This window comes from Grampus griseus (genome assembly GCF_964374135.1).
Source record: "Grampus griseus genome assembly, chromosome: 11".
Taxonomy (NCBI): domain Eukaryota; kingdom Metazoa; phylum Chordata; class Mammalia; order Artiodactyla; family Delphinidae; genus Grampus; species Grampus griseus.
In genome coordinates this window covers 80823807-80846501 of record NC_139005.1, presented here as the reverse complement: position 1 = coordinate 80846501, position 22695 = coordinate 80823807, and the positions used below count along the sequence as shown (strand labels likewise).

General features: G+C 36.4%; 1 protein-coding gene across 7 annotated transcripts in view; it reads left to right on the top strand.

Annotated features, from left to right (window-relative positions):
- Nucleotides 1–22695, top strand: part of ANKS1B (ankyrin repeat and sterile alpha motif domain containing 1B) — a gene marked incomplete at both ends in the record, with an annotated part of 1159914 nt that overhangs the window by 661064 nt on the left and 476155 nt on the right. For 5 of the 7 annotated variants that reach the window (XM_082666411.1, XM_082666410.1, XM_082666408.1 and 2 more), the window contains 2 exons: nucleotides 15223–15812; nucleotides 17866–17938. In XM_082666411.1, coding sequence (XP_082522537.1) covers nucleotides 15223–15812; nucleotides 17866–17938 — 663 coding nt within the window. The remainder of the gene's footprint in view (nucleotides 1–15222; nucleotides 15813–17865; nucleotides 17939–22695) is intronic. The other 2 variants (XM_082666412.1, XM_082666409.1) reach the window with 1 other exon arrangement.

Here is a 22695-nt window from a genome sequence, read left to right as displayed (position 1 = left end):
GTCGTGATACACTGTCTTTTTTTTAATTGAAATCTTTATAAATGTAAATATTTACAATAAAATTATTTTGCTGCAAAGTATTATGGCAGACTAAGTGCTTTGAGAGATCCTTCTGCAGCAGTACAAATGTATTCTAAATATGACATGTTCTTTGAGATATTGCCTGCTCTAACAATCTTTGCTCTCTAAAAGTGTATGTTAGAAGACAAGAGAGTCAGTGTTGTGCTGAGTGCAGATGTCAACAATAGCACGGCTACTTGGACACTGTATTTTGGTTCAGTGGTAAGCTTGGTCAAGACTATTCAGGGAAACTCAGACCTTTTCTAATCACAGTGACAAGCTGAAATTAAAATCAAGTAATGAAGTAACAAGAAATGATTTCTAATCACCTTGAAAAGCAAACTACTATAACTGGGTATCAGTAAAAATAGCAAACAGAGCAGAAGCAAGAAGAACTACAATCCTGCAGCCTGTGGAACAAAACCACATTCACAGAAAGATAGACAAGGTGAAAAGGCAGAGGGCTAAGTACCAGATGAAGGAACAAGATAAAACCCCAGAAAAACAACTAAGTGAAGTGGAGATAGGCAACCTTCCAGAAAAAGAATTCAGAATAACGATAGTGAACATGATCCAGGACCTTGGAAAAAGAATGGAGGCAAAGATCGAGAAGATGCAAGAAATGTTTAACAAAGATCTAGAAGAATTAAAGAACAAACAGAGATGAATAATATAATAACTGAAATGAAAACTACACTAGAAGGAATCAATAGCAGAATAACTGAGGCAGAAGAACGGATAAGTGACCTGGAAGACAGAATGGTGGAATTCACTGCTGCAGAATAGAATAAAGAAAAAAGAATGACAAGAAATGAAGACAGCCTAAGAGACCTCTGGGACAACATTAAACTCAACAACATTTGCATTATAGGGGTCCCAGAAGGAGAAGAGAGAGAAAGGATCGGAGAAAATCTTTGAAGAGATTATAGTCGAAAGCTTCCCTAACATGGGAAAGGAAATAGCCACCCAAGTCCAGGAAGCACAGAGAGTCCCATACAGGATAAAGCCAAGGAGGAACACTCCGAGACACATACTAATCAAATTGGCAAAAATTAAAGACAAAGAAAAATTATTAAAAGCAGCAAGGGAAAAACGACAAATAACATACAACAGAACTCCCGTAAGGTTAACAGCTGAATTCTCAGCAGAAAGTCTACAAGCCAGAAGGGAGTGGCATGATATACTTAAAGTGATGAAAGGGAAGAAACTACAACGAAGATTACTCTACCCAGCAAGGATCTCATTCAGATTTGGTGGAGAAATCAAAAGCTTTACAGACAAGCAAAAGCTAAGAGAATTCAGCACCGCAAAACCAGCTCTACAACAAATGCTAAAGGAACTTATCTAAGTGGGAAACACAAGAGAAGAAAAGGACCTATAAAAATAGCAAACATATTTGCCTGATGACTGTAGGTATTGTTACTGGATGTAGGAAATAAAGCAGTTATATATATAAAGTGTTTAAAAAAATAAAATGCCTAATCATGAAGATGAGTAAAAACAAGTACTATTAATAAATAACAGGCAAATTTGAAAAATAAATGGCATTTCTAGATTTGAAAAATATAACATTTGAAATTATTTTTAAAATTCTAAATGAACAGGTAAACAGCAGATTAAGCAGAGATGAAGAGACAATTGGTGAATTGGAAAATAAATTTAAAGAAATTATCCAAAGTATAGTACAGAGAGCCAAAGAGGCAAATATATGAGAGACATGAAGCAATATGAAGGATGGAATAAGCAGATTAACCTATCTAGTTAGAGACTGAGGATGAAATAATAAAGAATAAATAGGAGAAGAAAGTTTTTATAATTGCTGAATTTTCCCATAACTGATAAAAGTGTGAATTCATAGGTCCAAGAAACACACTGTATTCCAAACAAGATAAAGAGAAACCCATACCAAACCACATTATTGTGAAATTGAAAGATGTAGAGGAGATCTTCAAAGCAGGTAGAGAAATAATGGATCACCTACAACAAAAACACAGGTATAATGATAGCCAACTTATCAAGGAAAGGTATAAGACAAAAGAGTAGAATAATACCTTCAAAATGTGAGAGAAAAAAAAAATCAACCTAAATTATGAACTAAAAAAAAACCTTTTTTACATAAATGAAAGTAAAATATGAAGACATTCACAGTTAAAAAACTAAAAATATTTACTACCAAAAGCCTTTTTCCAAAAGAAAAACCTCAAGGATCACTTCAAGAAGGAGAATGATCTCAGGTCATTCTGAGGAAGGAATAGTGAATAAATAAAATGGAAACATGTATGCAAATTCAAATAAAAATAATCTGAATAAAATAATAACATCTGATTTGGAAAACTAACATACAGAATGAAAACACTGGTAACAGTATTTGTTAGAGAAATAGTGATCTAATCTCAAGTGATATAACATCTTAAAATTATTCAGGAAGAGGGTGGATAAGGTATTATTCACCTTTAGACTTTGTTAAGTTAAAAATGTATGGTAAAATTTTAAGGATGTCCAAAGAATAAAAATAAATTGTATAAAGTCCAAGCTATAGAGAGAAAAATGGAATTAGAAAAAAAACAAAAAGGGGAATAGAGGTGGAAAAAGAATATGAAAGATAGATATCAAAACGTAAAATAGTAGAACCAAGTCTAACTATGTAAAGCATCAAAATAAACATAAATTAGCTAAATTCACCAGTTAAAAGGAAGAGATGGTAGGAGGGTAGGAAAACAAAACCCAGCTTTATGCTCTTTAAAATAGACACATCAATATAGCCGAGGGCACACCCCCACACACAAAAAGGTAAAGATGAAAAAAGTTGTACCTGAGAAATATTAGCCCAATAAAATCTGGCATAGCTATCAGTATCAGGCCAAAGAGACTTTAACACTGAAGGCATTACCAGAATATGGAGAGTCACTATGAAATTATAGAAGGTTCAGTTCACGAGGAAAATATAAACAATTGTAAGGAAAAACAGTCATAAGTTCACTAAAACTGAGCGATTTCAACATACCTCACTTAATTAGTGGAATATTTTGATAGCTCAGTTAATAAGCTTATCTAATAAAATGCAAAGCTTTATAGCCAACAATTAGAGAATACATGCTATTCTTATGAAACATTGATAAAAACTGATCTTAACTTGGCTGGCTATAAGCAAGTTTCAATACATGTCAAAGACTCATTCATGTACACTACATTTTCTGACAACGATTAAGTTAAATTAAAGATTCCCATTTATATCCCCATAAATTTGTGATTTAAATATACATTTCCAAGTAACTCATGAGAAATACGTTAGGAGACACCATAATTCTAACTTTAAGATGTTTAGAATTAAACAAAAATGTAAATACTAAATAATCATCATAGTGAAAAAAGCATGAGTGGAACTTAGAAATTTTAAATACTTCTGCTAGAAAAGAAGAAATGCTGAAGGTTAATGAGCTAAATGCAAATTTAAGAAATTTTATAAGAAATGATAGAATTAGCCAGAGAAGTAGGAGAAAGAAAAGGGAAAGAACAGAAATGAATGATATAGAAAAACAATATACAAAGTCAGAAGTGGAATTTTTAATAACACTTTAAAGTAGATGTACTTTCTAGTAAAAATAGTAAAAAAAAAAAAAAGGGAGAATATAAATATAAAATGCAAATAAACTATGCTAGGAATGAGGAGGGATATAACTACAGATACTCTATAAAAAGATTCAAAAGAAAATAAGTAAAAATTATGAACAACTTTGTGGCAATTAATTTAATACTGAAAGAAATAGACAAATTCTAGGTATTTGTAACTTAACAAAACTTCAGAAAGCTATAGAAACTCTAAATAGTCCTACAGACTATTAGAGAAATTCACTCAATTTCTCTAAACTATTAGAGAAATTGAGTGAATAATTTTAAATCTTCCCACAAAGAATATGTTAAGTCTAGATGATTTTAAAGGTAAATTAAATTAGCTTTTAAGAAACAGATCATTCCAATCTCATACAAACTCCTCGAGAGAAGTGAAGAAGTGGGAATTTTCCCCAACTAGTCTTGAGACTAGTAATCTTCATATCAAAACTAGATAGCATAAGAAAGGAAAAATGAAAGGCCTGTTTCATTCATGAATATAGATGCAAAAATCTAAACAAAGGACCAGCAAACCAAATCTAGCAGGATAGCAAAAGGAAAATTCATTATGACCAATTCAACCTATTAATATACAGTTTGCTTAACATGAGAAAGTATGTTATTCCCACTAACAGATTAAAGGAGAAAAACTACATAATCAACTCAATACGTGAAGAAAAACATTTGATACAAACTCAAAATTCAATCATAATTTTTTAATTATAAAATTCTCATTAAAGTTGGAATAGAAAGGAACATACTTAACCTAATAAATGCTGCCTGCCGATGCAGGGGACGCGGGTTTGTGCCCCGGTCCGGGAAGATCCCGCATGCCGCGGAGCGGCTGGGCCCGTGAGCCATGGCCGCTGAGCCTGCGCGTCCGGAGCCTGTGCTCCGCAACGGGAGAGGCCACAACAGTGAGAGGCCCGCGTACCGCAAAAAAAAAAAAAAAAAGTGAACATCGTTTTTAAATGGGGGCAAAAGCATTCTGCGGTAGATGCGATTAACGTTCTCAGCTCTTCACCCCCTCTTCTGCCATGTTCCTTTGTAGTGCTGTAGAGACAGTGGCATTTACATCCTCACTCAATTTACTTTAGGATGAGACACATGACTTTATTCTGTCAATCAATGTGAGAAGTAACAGTGTGCCAATTCCTAAGTGAGACCTAAAGAGGTATCACGTATTTCCACTGTGGAAAGAGAACACCATGTAGCCTCTGCACAACCACTGTACACTCATGAAATAATAAGAGTGAAAAAAGCAAATAATATCTTAGTATTTGTCTGAAAATTGTTTTGATCTCAGGGACCCCATGCATCCATGGACTACACTTTGAGAACTACTAGAAAAATGTACATTTCCTATAAGCAAGTACAGTCTTAGACAACCACAATACAATCAAATCAGGAAATTGATGTTAATATATTACCATCTATACAAGTTTCAGACTCTATTCAAAATTTGCTAGTTTCCCCAATAATAATTTTATGATGAAAGAATCTAGCTCAGGATCACACATTGCATTTAGTTGTAATGTCTCTTTAGTCTCCTTCCATCTGGAACAGTTCCTCTGACTTTCCTTGACAGTCATTACCTTGACACTTTTGAAGATTACAGGCCAGTGACTGTAGAATGTCCCACAAATTAAGTTTATTTGATGTTTCTACCTGAGTAGATCTAGGTTATGCATCTTTAGAAGGAAAATCCAGAAGTGATTCTGTGTTTTTCTCATTTCACCCTATCAGGTGGGGCAAGATTTTGATTTGCTCTATTCCTTTCGATGTTCACCTTGATCATTTGATTAAGATAGTGCCTCCCAGACTTCTTAAGTGTAGAGTTATTCTTTCTCTCTTAGTAACTAGTATTTTGTGAGGAGGTGATTTGAAATTATTTAAATTTCCCATTCCTAATCAAACTTTTAAATCATCCATTTATTTATATATGTTTATGGGTTCATGTTTTCTTATTTTATTCAGTGGGTTATAATCCATTACTGTCATTATTTATTTTGTTTCTAAAATTGTCCTTAGTTTAACCAGCCCATTCAAGCTGGCTTCCCTGTCATCTTGACATGCCTCTTCATTCTTGGAGCACTTCCTTGCTCTCTGGCACAAGGTTTTCCAGGCTCATCTTGTACTTTCTCTGCCCTGACCCTGATATCAGTCATTTCTCAATGGATCCCTGTTTCTTTTAGTGGAAAATACATTTAGAAGCTAAGTCTGGGCTTTACTTATTGCTATTGGGAGCTCAATTTCCCAGGCCCTCTCAATGGACAGAGTTAGGTATATATGTATGTAAATACACACATACACAAATACATATTTTTATCTATATTTATTTATGTCTATATCTATCCATTTTTCTCTATCTTGAAAATATATTGGTATCTCCAGTTACAAGCCAGCACTCTACTTTTCTCCCTCTTCATATTTCTAACTCCCTCCTTAAAAAGTGAGAAATCTGGCTCCTTACTGTAGTTGTTTATTTGATCACCCCTCTGTAAGTAAGCAGTTTCCCATATCTCCTGCCACCTCCTCCCCACTCAGGCATCTTTCTCATCCTGAGATTTGACTCCCCATGCCTGTTTATCTGTGTAAACACCCTGCTCACCTTCCTGGGACTCTAACACCTTATGGCAGGACATCCCACAGGTGGACACCCTCCTTTCACTGATGGGGCTTTGACATGTTATGCCAGGCCACCCTATGCATGAACACTTTCCTCTTCTGGACATGGACACCTTCCTCACCCTGTCTGGGTTTTGACACTCCTTGCTAGGCCACCCTTCTGCAGGGATATCCTCCTTTACTAGTTTTCTGACTCCTTCTGCCAGGCCACTCCTCCCGCATGGATTTCCTCCTCACCCCACCCGGGCTCTGACTGTCCATACTGGGTCACACCCCCGTGTGTACACCCCCTTCACCCTGCTTGGATTCCAGTGTACCATGCTGAGTTGCTCCTAAACATGGACACCACCCTTACTTTGCTTGGGCTCTGATACCCAACTCCAGGCTGCCTCTCCACTGAAGATAAGGATGCCATCTCACTCTTCTCCATCGAGTGACTTGAGGAGTGAATTGCTCATGGAGGGAAAGGATAAGGGGAAAGAAAATGATCAGCCACCTCATGGCTGAGCTTCTCTACTTACAGTATAGGTTGTTCTTTCAGAACTTTATTTTCTTAATTTCTTTTAAATAATTTTGAATTTTAAGTTACAGCTTTCAAATTATTTGGAGGCCACATTTATTTTTTGGTTTATTTTCATTAGCTTTTAAACATTCATTTTCTTCTCCTTTTCTTGCAATGTCTTTAAATAGGGTTGTATCAAAATCCTTTTCTGTTCCCCATCTTTAATGAGAAGAATGTCCTAGACTATTCGGAAGAGGCTTCTGTGTGAGAGCAGGCATGAGCCACAGTAGCTTTCTTCATGGCTCAAAGACTTTCCCTTTTTTGTTATCATGAAGTATTGAGATAATATGGGTACTTCTCTGCTTGATTAGGAAAGGCTTCCTGCTGTTATCTTGTTCTTTGCCAGAGTTGCATGCACCTTGCCTTACAAAGTAGTGCTCTCATATTTGAACACTGTATTTTGTTATTATTACATTGAAGGTCTCCCTCCTCCGGTCCTCTGCCTTCCATGCCACTCCCTCCTTCCCGTTACATGAAATTTCTTTCTCCATGAGATCTCTGAGGTTTTCACCCTGTTCAATTCGGATTCTGCTCCTGAAAATTTTTCTTCAGAGTGAGTCTCTAGTTTACTAAAAGCATGTATTTATTGAATATTTCTGAGATTCTCAAGGGTTTAAGCCACTTCTAATTGTCTTTTTGTGGGATTTTTTCAAGTTCTGCTGGTTATTCTCAGATTCTATTGTTCAGCCTCCTGCTAAGTACTGGACCTTGTCATTTTAGGAATCAGAATCTGATGGCAATTTCTGGACCCCGTGGCTTGTAGGCTCCATCAATTTCCTTTTCTCTTCACCACTACCAGTTCTGGATCCTGCTGCTATCACATGATTTGGCTATGCCCATCCATTTTCCAGGGCCATGGAGATTCCTTGATACCTGCTTTATTGAAGATATCACCTATAGTTGGGTTTTTTTGTTTGTTGTTTGTTTTACTGTCATATGCTCATTTTATTCTTTTACTATAATATGTATTGTTTTTATGAGGGGACTTGGGGAAATTAATTTTTAAAAAACGTACATTATTGTCATGTTCTTGCCATCAGAAATACCAAGTGATCTTTTAAAAGTGTAAATCAAATCATGTCAACCCTACCCCTACCTTCATCTCAGACCTCATCTCCAATCATTCTACCCCCCTATGATGGTTAATTTTATGTGTCAACTTGAATGGTCCGTGGGGTGCCCAGATATTTGGTCAAACATTATTCTAGGTGTTTCTGTGAGGGTGTTTGGGGATGAGGTTAAACTTTAAATAGGTAGACTAAGTAAAGCTGATTGCCCTCTCTAACGCATGGGCCTTATCCCATCAGTTGAAGGCTTGAATAGAACCGAAAGGCTGATGTCGCCCTGAATGAGAGAATTTGTCCTGCTTGATAGTCTTTGAACTAGGAAACCAGCTTTCTTCCTGCCTTCATACTCAAACTAAAACATCATCTCTTCCTCTGTCTCAAGCCTACCAACCTTCGGATTAGAACTATACCATCAGCTCTCCTGGTTCTCAGGCCATAGGACTTGGACTGGAGCTATACCTTTCTCTTTCTGTCTCTCACTCTGACTTGTACACCACTCTCTCACCACTCTGTTGCAGCAACACTGGCCTTCTTACGGTTCAGAATACCCTTAAGGAGATTTTCATATCTTCTTCTCTCTGTCTGCAATAATAATGCCTATCTCATTGCTTTGTTTTACTTTTTTCATAGAACTTAACCATCATCAGAAATTATACTCTTTTTGATTTGCCTACAGTTGTGTCCTTTGGTGGAATGTAAGCATCCTGAGGGTGGGATATTGCCTTTGGTACTGCTGAAACTTTGGCATCTAGGACAGTGCCCAGTGGACAGAGGTATTTTATACGTATTTGTGAAATGAATTCAGAATTTCTGCTAATATCAACATCAGCACTAGAATCCCAAAGACATTTTTGATTTTCCAAAGAGGAATGCAATGACCCAATAAACAAAAGTTATGATCTATAATAAAAGAAGAAATTGCTAGTTTTCCATAATTTGTTTTCATCTTAACATGAAATTTAGGGTTTTATTGTTATTCAGGTATTTATATAGGTGATAAATATCAGAGACAAAGATGGATAAAAAAAAATATTGAACTTCTTACTATTGGATACTTACTCTGACATTTCTTTGAAATTCTAATTATTCTTTGAATAACTATCAGATTGGAATTCACACATATTTAGTTCTGTGCCTTAGCATGAAATACCCACTTGTCAAAAAAGAAGTGTGAAATTAAATGAGACATGTTATGAAAAACAGTTTAATCTATATACTTTGCCTCAGTTTCATCTAAAGAAATAGTAATAAAATGCAAAATTTCTTTTCAAAGTATATTTTTAAAAATATACAAGCATGTCAAACTAATAATCTTTACTGAGTGTCTAATATAATAAATTACTACCACCTTTCTTTGTGAAAATGGAAACCCTCTAGATTAGAAATTGTTGTTGTAATAAAGAAACACATATTTAATGTGTTCTATGCCACAGGCATTGTTCTAACTCCTATACTTTTATTTTTTTCATTCAGCTTCACAATACTTTTAGTTATATACTATTACTATCATTATTTCCAGATATGAAAATATAAACATTGCCAGAGTTTATTGTGAAGAATGTATTAATTCTTCTTTAAAACTTGGGATACAGGCTAAATCAGTTATCTATTGCCACATAGTAAACCACCCCAAACTTTGTGGCTTAAATCAACAGCCATTTATTTAGATCATGATTCTGGTACGTGTTTTCTTCTGGCCTGGGCCAGACTCAGATAATCTTGCCTGGGCTTGTTCATGCAACCGTGGTCAATTGGCAGATTGTCCTGGAGTTGGTTAGTCCTGGTCGGCCTCACTCACATGTTGAAAGTTAGCTGGCCTTCAGCTGAAGTGACAGGGTGGCTGGTGTGTTAACCATGCCCTTTTATTTTGGAGGGATTTTTTTTTTTTTTTTTTTTTTTGATGCTTTGACATCTTGGGACCTTGCTGACTCTGCAGACACTGCCCCTCCCAGGGCTAGGTAATTCTTAAAGATAGTAAATAACTCACCTGAAGACACACTTTTCATACGCTAACCAATCTAAAACCATACTCTAACCACTTTCTTTATCAGGTTCTCACACTGGGCCACTACCCACCTGCCCTAATCACAGCAGACCCAGGTACCAGATAACTAGGAACAATCCCTATGGCCTAGAGCCTAATGAAAAGACTTGAAGTAACCAGTCCTAAAACTGCTTACCCTGTTTTGTCCATTACTTCCCATAGAAAGCACAATAAAGGCTCTTGTCCATCTTTTCCCCCACTCATTCTGCCTCTTGACTAATACTGGTGCTTCCGCATGTGTCGTTTCCACCCCCAGTGACATGGCATGCTCCTTCCTCTTGGGATCTATGACTATAACAATGTCTTTTCAGTGGCAATTGTCTCCTAATCTGTTAGGCTCATTATACTTGGGGGAAAAAAAAAAGAAAAAAACTCCTACAATTTCAAACACCTGGGTAATGTATCATTTCATCATCCAGTGGGCTAGCCCGAGCTTGTTCACATAGCGGCAGGGTTCCAAGAGCTGCAAGAGAACAAGTCCCAGTCCATGAGTGCTTTTCAAGTCTTTCTTATATCATGCTTGCCATTGTCCCATTGACCAAAGCAAGGCACATGGCCACACTTAAAGTCGCTTGGGAGGAATGGATACAGGCTTGGGGTGTGGCTACAAGGAGCCTTTGCGGATTGGGGTCATAACTGCAATCAATCCACCCAACAGGAATTTCAGGAGGTTTCATATCAATTTCACATTGTCTTTGATCTGAGAAATCCTTAGGGTTTGGGCACTGAAATAAGTAATATTTGCCTTTTCACAACTCTTGGCAAAAATGTTAACAACTATCACAATGCTAAGAACTATTATTCAAAAGCCTAGGCTTATGAGCTAATAACGAAATTCTCTTTTACTTAGAGAAGTGACTGCTTGTGACTAGAGCACATGGACAATATAAAGCATTTTGGAATGGCGATTGTAGTTGTTTTGATGAAACCACCGAAGGGATGGTAACCTAATAATGATATTCATAGGAAAATTTAAATAATATTATGCCCCTAAATATCTCATTATTGTGAACATGATCAGAAACCTCTTGACTGAGATTTACAGAATCTTTTTCTTATAATAGACTGACTCTTTTCAATTTTTCCTCTCAAACTTAAACCCTTTAGCCTTCTTCAGCAACTTCTCAGTAAAATTCTTCCCTATTTCAGAATTCTTCCTTCCTTCTACATTATTTATGCATTACTATCATCTCATACCAACCTGCTTATGCTGTAAAGCATTATAGGGGAGCCAAGTAGCCCAGGAAGAAAAAAGAGAAAATAAATTGGAACAGAACACCAGATTTTATTTTCTCTTAGTATTAGCTTACCTCCATGAAGCAGAAGAAATTCTTTTCATCCACTTTCCCCAAATTCCAGAAATAGTCATAAACAGGAGAAACATGTCTCTCCTCACAAAGAGCCTACTTGATTGTCCTTGAACCCTAGATTGTTCTTTTATCTTCATAGTAATATATTTTCCAAGCCAGTGGATATAGGAAATCTGATAGACCTTAGTTTGAATCTCAGCTTAACCACTTACTAGATGGGGAAACTTCAGAAGCTTAAGTTGTCTACATGTTAATCTTGACTTCTAAAAAATGGATATAATAGAGCATAAACTCTAGCCTTTAGAAAGAGTTTAAGGTTGCCTTGCCTTACGCTCCACCCATTCTTCTACCCCAAGAAGGATCTCTGTTGTGAGGGGAGGGAAAAATGGAGTTAGGAAGGACATAGTGTTGCTACATTACAAAGGGATGGAGTTTTTATGGGACGATCAAGTGCTTATAATAGTACGGGATGAATCAGATTGTTTCTCTTTTAGACTGTTGTCTCTCGGACCTTTCTTCCTGTCACTCTTGTTTCTTTCATCTCAGGATACCACTGTGTTAGGTCTAGGCAGGGGGATGTCTTCGTTTGGAAAAGCCAAACAGGAACCAGGGTGAGGTCTGGGGATATGTAAAGCCAGGAATGTACCTACTTCTATCAGCTCCAAGAAAGGCAAGAGTATACAGACCTGGGACCAAACTTCAATAAAGAAAGCCAATTTGTCTGTAGCATTCTTCGAGCAAATATCTATTGAGACTTATTGTAGTAGCCAATTTGTTTACATATTCTGGCCAAATCTCTTTTCTGTGAGAAAATCATGATTATTAATCATTTCACAGGATTGTTATGATGATCAGATGAGGGGATATAAATATTATCTCTAATTCAGTGCATGCATAGTAAATAGCCCATACCAAATAAATGTTACTTGTAAATTTATAAAAACTTTGGTGTCTTGGGTTTATAATAATAACTAACTTTTTTAAAGGGTGAGTCAGCAAGTCAAGTTTGAATTTGTTGTTATTATCTACCACATTGGCTATATTTTACTTTTTCATAAGATTAGGTTATGGGCTTATCAGGTAATTTAACTTTTGATCATGGCAAATATTTAGCTGAATTTTTTTTGAATTTTGTTTTATTTATTTTTTTATACAGCAGGATCTCATTAGTTATCCATTTTATACATATTAGTGTATATATGTCAATCCCAATCTCCCAATTCATCATACCACCACCACCACCACCCCCTGCCATGTTCCCCGCTTGGTGTCCATATGTTTGTTCTCTACATCTGTGTCTGAATTTCTGCCCTGCAAACCAGTTCATCTGCACCATTTTTCTAGGTTCCACATATATGCATTAATATACGATATTTGTTTTTCTCTTTCTGACTTACTTCACTCTGTATGACAGTCTCTAGATCCATCCACATCTCTACAAATGACCCAATTTCATTCCTTTTTAAGGCTGAGCAATATTCCATTGTATATATGTACTACATCTTCTTTATCCATTCGTCTGTCGATGGGCATTTAGGTTGCTTCCATATCCTGGCTGTTGTAAATAGTGCTGCAATGAACATTGGGATGCATGTGTCCTTTTGAATTATGGTTTTCTTTGGGTATATGCCCAGTAGTGGGATTGCTGGGTCGTATGGTAATTCTATTTTTAGTGTTTTAAGGAACTCCATACTGTTCTCCATACTGGCTGTATCAATTTACATTCCTACCAACAGTGCAAGAGGGTTCTCTTTTCTCCACACCCTCTCCAGCATTTGTTGTTTGTAGATTTTCTGATGATGCCCATTCTAACTGGTGCGAGGTGATACCTCATTGTAGTTTTGATTTGCATTTCTCTAATGATTAGTGATGTTGAGCAGCTTTTCATGTGCTTCTTGGCCATCTGTATGTCTTCTTTGGAGAAATGTCTATTTAGGTCTTCTGCCCACTTTTGGATTGGGTTGTTTGTTTTTTTAATATTGAGCTGCATGAGTTGTTTATATATTTTGGAGATTAATCCTTTGTCCGTTGATTCATTTGCAAATATTTTCTCCCATTCTGAGGATTGTCTTTTCCTCTTGTTTGTAGTTTCCTTTGCTGTGCAAAAGCTTTTAAGTTTCATTAAGTCTCATTTGTTTATTTTTGTTTTTATTTCCATTACTCTAGGAGGTAGATCAAAAAAGATCTTGCTGTGATTTATGTCAAAGAGTGTTCTTCCTATGTTTTCCTCTAAGAGTTTTATAGTGTCCAGTCTTAGGTCTCTAATGCATTTTGAGTTTATTTTTGTGTATGGTGCTAGGGAGTGTTCTAATTTCATTCTTTTACATGTAGCTGTCCAGTTTTCCCAGCACCACTTATTGAAGAGACTGTCCTTTTTCCATTGTATATCCTTGCCTCCTTTGTCGTAGATTAGCTGACCATAGGTGCATGGGTTTATCTCTGGGTTTTCTGTCCTGTTCCATTGATCTATATTTCTGTTTTTGTGCCAGTACCATACTGTCCTGATTACTGTAGCTTTGTAGTATAGTCTAAGTCAGGGAGTCTGATTCCTCCAGCTCCGTTTTTTTCCCTCAAGATCATTTTGGCTGTTCGGGTTCTTTTGTGTCTCCATACAAATTTTAAGATTTTTTGTTCTAGTTCTGTAAAAAATGCCATTGGTAATTTGATAGGGATTGCATTGAATCTGTAGATTGCTTTGGGTAGTATATTCATTTTCACAATATTGATTCTTCCAATCCAAGAACATGGTATATCTCTCCATCTGTTTGTATCATCTTTAATTTCTTTCATCAGTGTCTTATAGTTTTCTGCATACAGGTCTTTTGTCTCCTTAGGTAGGTTTATTTGTAGGTAGTTTTATTCTTTTTGTTGCAGTGGTAAATAGGAGTGTTTCCTTAATTTCTCTTACATATTTTTCATCATTAGTGTATAGGAATGCAAGAGATTTCTGTGCATTAATTTTGTATCCTGCAACTTTACCAAATTCATTGATTTAGCTGAATATTAAAGTGACCAATCAAAAAAGTAAACTGACTTCCTTTGCTAATTTCTTTGGCCAGGTTTTTACACAGTGTGTCTTTAAAAGACAAATTAGGTCATTAAAAAAAGGCATGGTGTATTTTAAATCTCAGCAAATGTTTATGTTTTATCTTAGAAAAAATTATAAAGAATAAAAATTATCATCTTTGGTTTCTTTTCTGCATTACATTTTCAAAGATCTAAAGAAATTGAAAAATAACTAATGCTATCATAGAAGAAAGAAAGATAGCTTTACGTTAGTAGCTCAACATCAGTTTCTTGTAAAAGACACTCAATTTTTAGTGATATTGCATTGTTTGCCTATGTTTAAGCCTGAACAAATCCTTTTTGTCTAAATCATATAATCTGTATAGAATTAATCTTAATTTTATATTTGAAGTAACACGTCCGGATTATTAGCCTTAAATTACTCCTAATTATACTTCTTTTCAAGATTTTGGTTTTGAATTTATTTCCTGGCAGAAGGGCAAAGGAATGTCATTATATATGATCTTGATTTACCTGCCTGATGTCCTACTGCACAATGATTCATTTACTCCCAAGAGTTTGAACGTGAGTGTCCCATTTTAAGAAAACCTGATTTTATCCAATGTAAAACATATTCCCTGGGGACAAAGGAGAAGGGTGGGCAATTACTCAATTAATACCCGATTCATACCTTTGAAATGCACCCTAAAGTAATTCAGGAAGATCTGGTTCATACACACACAAACACACACACACACACACACACACACACACACATTCATTTTATACATGGCACTGTAGCCTCATGGGTATTTCATAAAGTGAGGATATCACTGTGTAGCAACAAATCAAATGTCTGGACATTGCACAAGTTGTATCAGGGCTTTCAGAGTCCTTTATAAACAAGCATCCTGACCTTCTTTTTCCCTTTTGCAGATGATCTCTCTCAAGAGGAGGACAATGATCCCCCAAAAGAATATGATCCTGGGCAATTTGCAGGCCTTCTCCATGGATCCTCTCCAGCATGTGAGTCCCCTGAAAATCCATTTCATCTCTATGGGAAAAGAGATGAACGTGAAGAAGGAAAAGATGAAGTCAGTTTGACAAATAGTCCTTTGCCTTTCAAGCAGACTCCAATAGAAAATAACTCAGAACCTTTGGTAAAGAAAATTAAACCCAAAGTAGTCAGTAGAACAATTTTTCACAAAAAAAGCAACCAACTCGAAAACCATACCATTGTTGGCACAAGAACAACTAGGAGTGGATCCCGGAATGGGGACCAGTGGATTGTGAACACGGGGGGATTTGTGGAGAGAGCCTGTACCCTGGGAAGAATAAGGTCATTGCCAAAAGCCCTGATCGACATGCATTTATCAAAAAGTGTCTCTAAATCGGATTCTGATCTCATTGCCTACCCTTCGAATGCAAAAACATCAAGAGTTAACTGGACTGAATCTTCAACTGCTGATCACAGTTCTAAAGGGAATTCTGAAAGAACGCCATCCTTCACTTCCGAATGGGAAGAAGTAAGATTTGTTCTTATTATTCCTTATTTAATGCTTTAGCATCGAGGGGGTTTTGGGAGAAGGATTTTCAGCTTTTTAAGTCTCTCAAAGGAAAAAAAATTAACAAACACATATAATTCCAAGTGGAAGGGAAAGGTTCCAGAGGTGTCACATGATAATTTCACAGTGAGTGTGAAAACAACACATGAGGGGAAATCTGTTGTTTCTATAGAAATTGATATCAAGCAGAAGTAATAACTAGCTATGAGGTACAAGAAAGTGTTCACATTGTGTCCTACCAAGCACTGCAGCTGACAAATTGAGAAAAATATTTGTATTTTTGTTGCTCCATATCATTTTGTTACTTGCTAAACTCTTTGTTAGCTCATCTCCCTTCTTTAAAGTATCTTATAGTTTCAGAAGGACTTTTATAATCTTGATGATAAACAGAATGGTCCTGGCCTTTCTCCAAATACCATACAAAAAACACAAATTACTTAATATTTCCCTTTACAACTATTAGAGAGACATTAAAGAAAAATATGTTATAGTCCAGTATCACCAATTTAAGCTCTACTTAAAGACAAAGTCTTTAATTTCATAGAATTACTCAGAAAGCAAGTGCCCTTGTAAGGTTATAAAATATCATCCTTTTCCCTGACATCATTATTATATAATAAAGTAATGAAGTCTCTTGCTTTTTCTTGAATTTCTTCAAAGAATGGACCACACTCTTCCTTGGCATTTCATTCTAACATGTCACATTTTGTCTCTCAGAAGATTGTGCTGGTTGGATTAGGTTTTGAAGCACAGTAGGTCACTATAGTATTCTGAGAACTAGAAATGGAAATGGTTCTGGTATTGACATTCTGAATTGAGCTGTTAGAGAAAATCACTTAATCTCTCTGCACCTGTTTCAGGGTGAACAAAATGGGACCTTTAAGTAATGCTCACTGTCCTTTCTGAAACCTGCTGTCTTCCTAAGGTTGCTAGGATGATGAGGAGAGGGATTAAACCATAAATAGCTAAAGCTCTGACAGTCACATCTTCCTATACATTCCATAGTAGTAGATTGATAGTTTATTCAGATCTATCCATTTCTTATATTTATTAACTCTGTGAATAACATCTGGAGATCCTTTTTGGAACAAGGCAGGATTAATTAACATTTAACTTACCTCTTAGCATCAGGTTGTCTCCATGCCTAGATTCTTGTGATTACATGCTACAAATCAGCTTGTGTCTGGTTAAACCATTTAACAAGAACTTGGTTCTAATGGTCATGCTTCACTGGTCAGATGAGATGCACGCTCTCAGACAGAAGAGGAAGTATGCCCGAGAGGGTAGACATCGTCACGTGAATTTATCTTCAGCTCCTTCCCCATCTGAGTTTAAAGAATACACAATTTCTAACTTACTGACCCATGTAGGTCCAAACAAAGTTCATTTTAGGAAATACAAAGAAAAGGCAAGCTGATTTTGAAAGTTTAAGAAAGGGAAATATAATATGTATTTCTAAAAGCATTTCAAAAGATGTCTGCCTCCCTTTAAACCCTTCTCTGTCGGTCTCTTAATTGTTGAATTGCAATGGTAATAATATCAAGAATATATGCTTCTGGGAAAAAAAAGCATATATGCTTCTGGCATATGAAAGTATTTTAAAATGCAATGCTGTATGCTAAGTGAAATGAGTCAGACAGAGAGAGACAAATACTATATTATATCACATATATATGGAATCTAAAAAACATAACAAACTAGTGACTGTAACAAAAAAGAAGCAGACGTACAGATATAGAAATCAAACTAGTGGTTACCAGTGGCAGGGGAGAGGGGCAATATAGGGTGGGGGATTAAGAGGTACAAACTATTGGCTGTAAGATAGGCTCAAGGATGTATTGTACAACACAGGGAATATAGCCAATATTTTGTAATCACTGTAAATGGAAACTAACCTTTAAATTTTGTATAAAAAAATAAAAATAAATTAAAAATTTTTAAATAAAAAATAAATAAAAGTGCAACACTTTAAGTGAATGTAATAATTCCTTTATATGGTTTTTGTTTCTCACAGATTGACAAAATAATGAGTTCCATAGATGTTGGAATTAACAGCGAACTTGAAGAAATTAATGGTGAGAACACAAGTAAGGAAACCTCTCCTCTATGTTGTAAGGAATAAATGTGCTCAAGAGCTAGCTATGCAATGATAGGACTCTATAGATAATTTCGTGTTTTACCGTAACAACAGTAGCTACAAATTGTTTTTTTCCATTCATACCAAACAACTATAACCTCTAAACAACATCAATTATACTGATTTAGCAAATTGAGAGATTTTTCCCCATGTGCTATTTTACTATGCCAGTTAACATTAATGAAATTCCAACTTTATGTAGAGCTAAGTATGAAGCAATTCAAAATGTTCTAGAACATGGTAACAACACACTACTATTTCTCATTCCGTGAAACGTCCCATTCATCCTGGCCAATTGATTAACAACTTCTCCTAAATTGTAAGCTCCAGTATGGCAAGAACTGTGTGTTATTCATCTTCTTGTATCCCAGAATACCTAGCAGCGTGTCTCACAAATAGTCGGTTCTGCAATCACCCTTACAAGGTATTGTTTTCTTCCCTATAATTAAAGCTTAAGAGTGGAAGGTCATTTAAAACTTGAAGTTAGTAGTGATAGTTGATGTTTCTGTAGAGATGATAAGATTAAGGTCTGCAGGAGAGAAGCCTAAATATATCACAGGGTAAACAGTTACAGTCCTTGTGGCCCTTTGATAGTCACCAGAGTCTTTTAAACAGCACTCTAAGTGACTGTTAAGCACAGGAAAGTTGGAGAAGCGCTCTCTTCTGGTGCACTGGGCCTGGGTAGACAAGAAGTGACATTGAAATCTGGGGTTGCAGTCAATGAAGGGAACATTCAGGTCTAAATGATACCCTTGCAGGAGCACCCCACTCCTTGCTCCTATGCTGGGACAAGTATGAACTTAAATTGTTCTAATATGGCTGGGCTCCATGTTAATTAAGTGATAATTTCTTTAAAAACTAGACAGTTTTTTTTTTCTAAAACACGTGTTTGTTTTAGATTTTAAAAACTGAAAAATTATGAAAAAAAGTACCAAAATTGTGTGCATTTGTTTAGTGACACAAGCTTGATGGCATGTGTAGCTAGCTCTCTCACACAGAAATGCTGATAAACATTGAGGACTTTTCCAGTATCCAGAGAACTAGCCTAAGAATGTATGTTGCCATATAGTTCTTTCAGATATGCTTACAGAATAATTTCAGGAAAGCTGTAGGAATGCAGATTTTTGACTGATGTGAAGGTAAGAATGTATTTTCTTATCATAGTAAGTTCCCCGTTACTGAGAATATTCAAGCAGAGATTTAATGCTTCTCTGTTGGAAGACTTAGGTGACATTGAACATTCTAATGTAAAATTCTTCAGATAGTACCATAGAATTGCGAAAATATCATAAACTTTATTATAATGAAAATAAGTACAAATGTTAAAATTGCCACTCAGGCAAAATTGCCTTTGAAGGACATTTTAATAATAAATAAATCCACAGATTATTTTCCCTTAAATTACCCTCGTTTCACCTCTCAAATCACCATCCTACCCACTGCCTTTATTTACTATTTTTCTACAGTGATAATGAAAATGAAGACTCAGTCCCCAAAGCATCATTACTATTAACAAAGACTGGTTCTGTATGCGCCTTAATTTTCACTTCTTAATTACACACTAGTTATGCACTAAGTGATTGACCATAACATGTGGCATTCCAATTGGCCATTAGGCCATTTGTGAATTACAGCTTTAGTGGTGCAGGCTTTTCCCTCTCGAGACTAGACAGAACTGGAGAAGTGATAGACAACCCCGTGAAGATGACATTCCACAAATAATGTATTGGGTACTGAGTGTGGCCAGGAAATCGCATGGTGGAATAAAAAGTCAGACAGAAGTGAATTCAAATATCAGTCCTGCTATTTACTAGCTGCTTGATCTTCGGCAACTCACTCAGTTTCCCCATCAACAGAAATGGAGGTATTAATGTAGGATCGTCGTAGAGACATATGCAATGGCATATAAGTAGAGTATGATACATGTAGACATGTATTAAATTTTACCTCTCCCTTGCCCTATCATGAGGGAGATGCTGTTTTAGACAGTGTGGGCATATCAAGGTAACCACACATCAGCCCTTCTTTTAAGAACTTTACAATGTCAGCTAGTCTCACAGCCTTCATGTTAAATTTGCTGTATTCCCTGGAATTGTGGCATGTCAGTTAGAGTGCAGGTCATAACAAGCCCGACAGTCAGATGGTACCAGAGAAGAGTAATTACTAAAAGAGAGCATAAAACTCCAGGCTACCCCGGCAAGGAGAAGAGGATAATCTAGATGTTTGTTTGTTTGTTCGTTTTGGCTGCGTTGGGTCTTTGTTGCTGTGCACTGGCTTTCTCTAGTTGCGGCGAGCAGGAGCTACTCTTTGTTGCGGTGCATGGGCTTCTCACTGCGGTGGCTTCTCTTATGGAGCACGGGCTCTAGGCGCGCGGGCTTCAGTAGTTGTGGTACGCGCGCTCAGTAGTTGTGGCTCACAGACTCTAGAGCGCAGGCTCAGGAGTTGTGGCGCACAGGCTTAGTTGCTTCTTGGCATGTGGGATCTTCTCAGACCAGGGATCAAACCCGTGTCCCCTGCATTGGCAGGTGGATTCTTAACCACTGTGCCACCAAGGAAGTCCCTTTAGAATGCATTGATTTAAATGTGCTAAATTATTTTTATGAAATCTGAGTATTCTCTTTTTGCTTGACAATGAGGAAGACATGTGCAGTAAAACCAATGGGAAGTCAATTTAGAGTGAGCACGAGGCAATGGTACTTTACCTAGTATTGTGTTGTCGGCATCTACAGTTTTGTTTTGGAAGGCCACTGAGCCAAGCACTACGACTGGCTTCATCACAGATGCATAGTTCTATGAGCATTTATGATGTTTGTTGCTAAAAACCTCAGAAGGTGATTGGGAGACTAAAATCATAAGCAGTGGAGATACATGATGGATCAAGGATCAGCATTAAATTTTCCATGCTGTTGCCCCTTATGTTTCATTGTTTTTGTTTGCCCTCCTCCCGCCGCGCTTGCATTTGCAATTTCAGGTATTTTTGTAAACAAAATATTTATTGGACCAGGAAGGGAGTTGGAACTCTTCCATCTTCATTCCTAAAAATATGAACCAGCTCAAAGTTTGAGCAGTCTCTATGAATTGTATAACTAGTTTCACCCATAGAAATCATTTTTCTCTCTTTTAAAAAAGTTCCTCAGCAATTATACAGTAGTTTGAAGCTTATCTGGCAGCCCCAACTCTCCAGGACTAAGATAGAAATAAAAGTAAATAACATTTACTGAATTTATTTTAGGTCAGTCCCTTAGGTTCTCACTCAGACTAATATTAATGGATGTTTTTCACAAACATAACGTCTGGTTTCCCACTTGAAATCAGACTTAAATGCCAGATAAATTGGCATTGGCAGTAGGATTCAGTTATATCAATACCTCGTATTATGTAGAACATCCTGCTCTTTGGTGGTGCTGCATATGTGATATTATAATACATTCTATGTCATCGTGTACAGCCATGTATAGGATTTTTTCAGAGAAAAGATTTTAAGGTTAGATAGATTTGGCTTCAGATCCCAATGTTGCATCTCAGTGGCTTTGTGACCTCTTTGATCTCAGTTTCTTCCCCTATAAATTCAGAGTTTTAACAACCACCTCATAAGACTCCTGCAAGGTTAAATTATACGATTGTACTACTGTAGCCTAAAACATAGCAGGTGATCAATAAATATAAATTCTCTTACCTTCTTATCCAGGTATGCATGACTTACCTTTCTAATTAGAGTGTACACCACACAGGAAGATACTTGGGAAATCTTTCTTTTTGATCAGTAAAAACTGTAGTTAAGATATAACTCTTCATATTCTAAGTTTTTTTCACGTGGAGTCTTTCTTGAAGTTTTATTTCTTAACCATTGTCTTTGTATCACAAGGAAGTACTTTCATGTTAGGAAATTTACCATATTCATTGGAACTACTTCATGTTGTCACACTTTCCAAGAATCAAGTTGATGATCTTCTTGATGAGATTGAGAATCACTTAAGTAAAGTGGAGGCAATAATTGGCTCCACAGGATCTGCTTATTGTTACACAACAGCAAATATGCAAAGTAACCAAGTGCCCAGACTTTACAGTCCAGGGGTGGCTGATAATCTTATAAACACCCTCCTATTTCTAAACTGGCCTCACTCATCTCCTGCTACAAGGACTTTAGGTATATGGACTATATTAGATTGATCTCAGGTACCTGAATATAAAAAATAGTATTTAGTTAAAACGTATTTTTTGAGGCTGGGATTTTTGTCCTTATACTTAAGATTGAATTGTATTCAAAGAGAAATATTCTAGAGTCTTATCTTTTAAAAATCTACTTTTGCCAATGTATGAATTTCATCTAAATTTTAATTATAAAGTATTTGTAAAGGATTTTACCATAGAGTACACTGTCTGTATTGGATAGATAAAGCAACTCTTAAGTTATTTGCTTAAGAGAATACATAGCTCTGAAAGCAGCAGTTAACAATAATCCAGAGCCCTGCTTTCTAAGCTTTTGCTTCTCTTCCTCCAAGAGTCTGAGGGCCAGGTTACAGTGCAGGGTTCCTTATAGCCATAGAGACCTTCCATGGAGAGTTTCTAGGAATTTAGGGACTCGCTAAGGCAGAGTAAGTGTTCTCTCCTCCTGAGCTAAGCTCCACCTTCTCCCTGGTCTACAGGAACAGAGAGAGTTCACATGATCCTTTCCCCAAAGAGAGTCTGTTTCTAAGTGGCTACGGC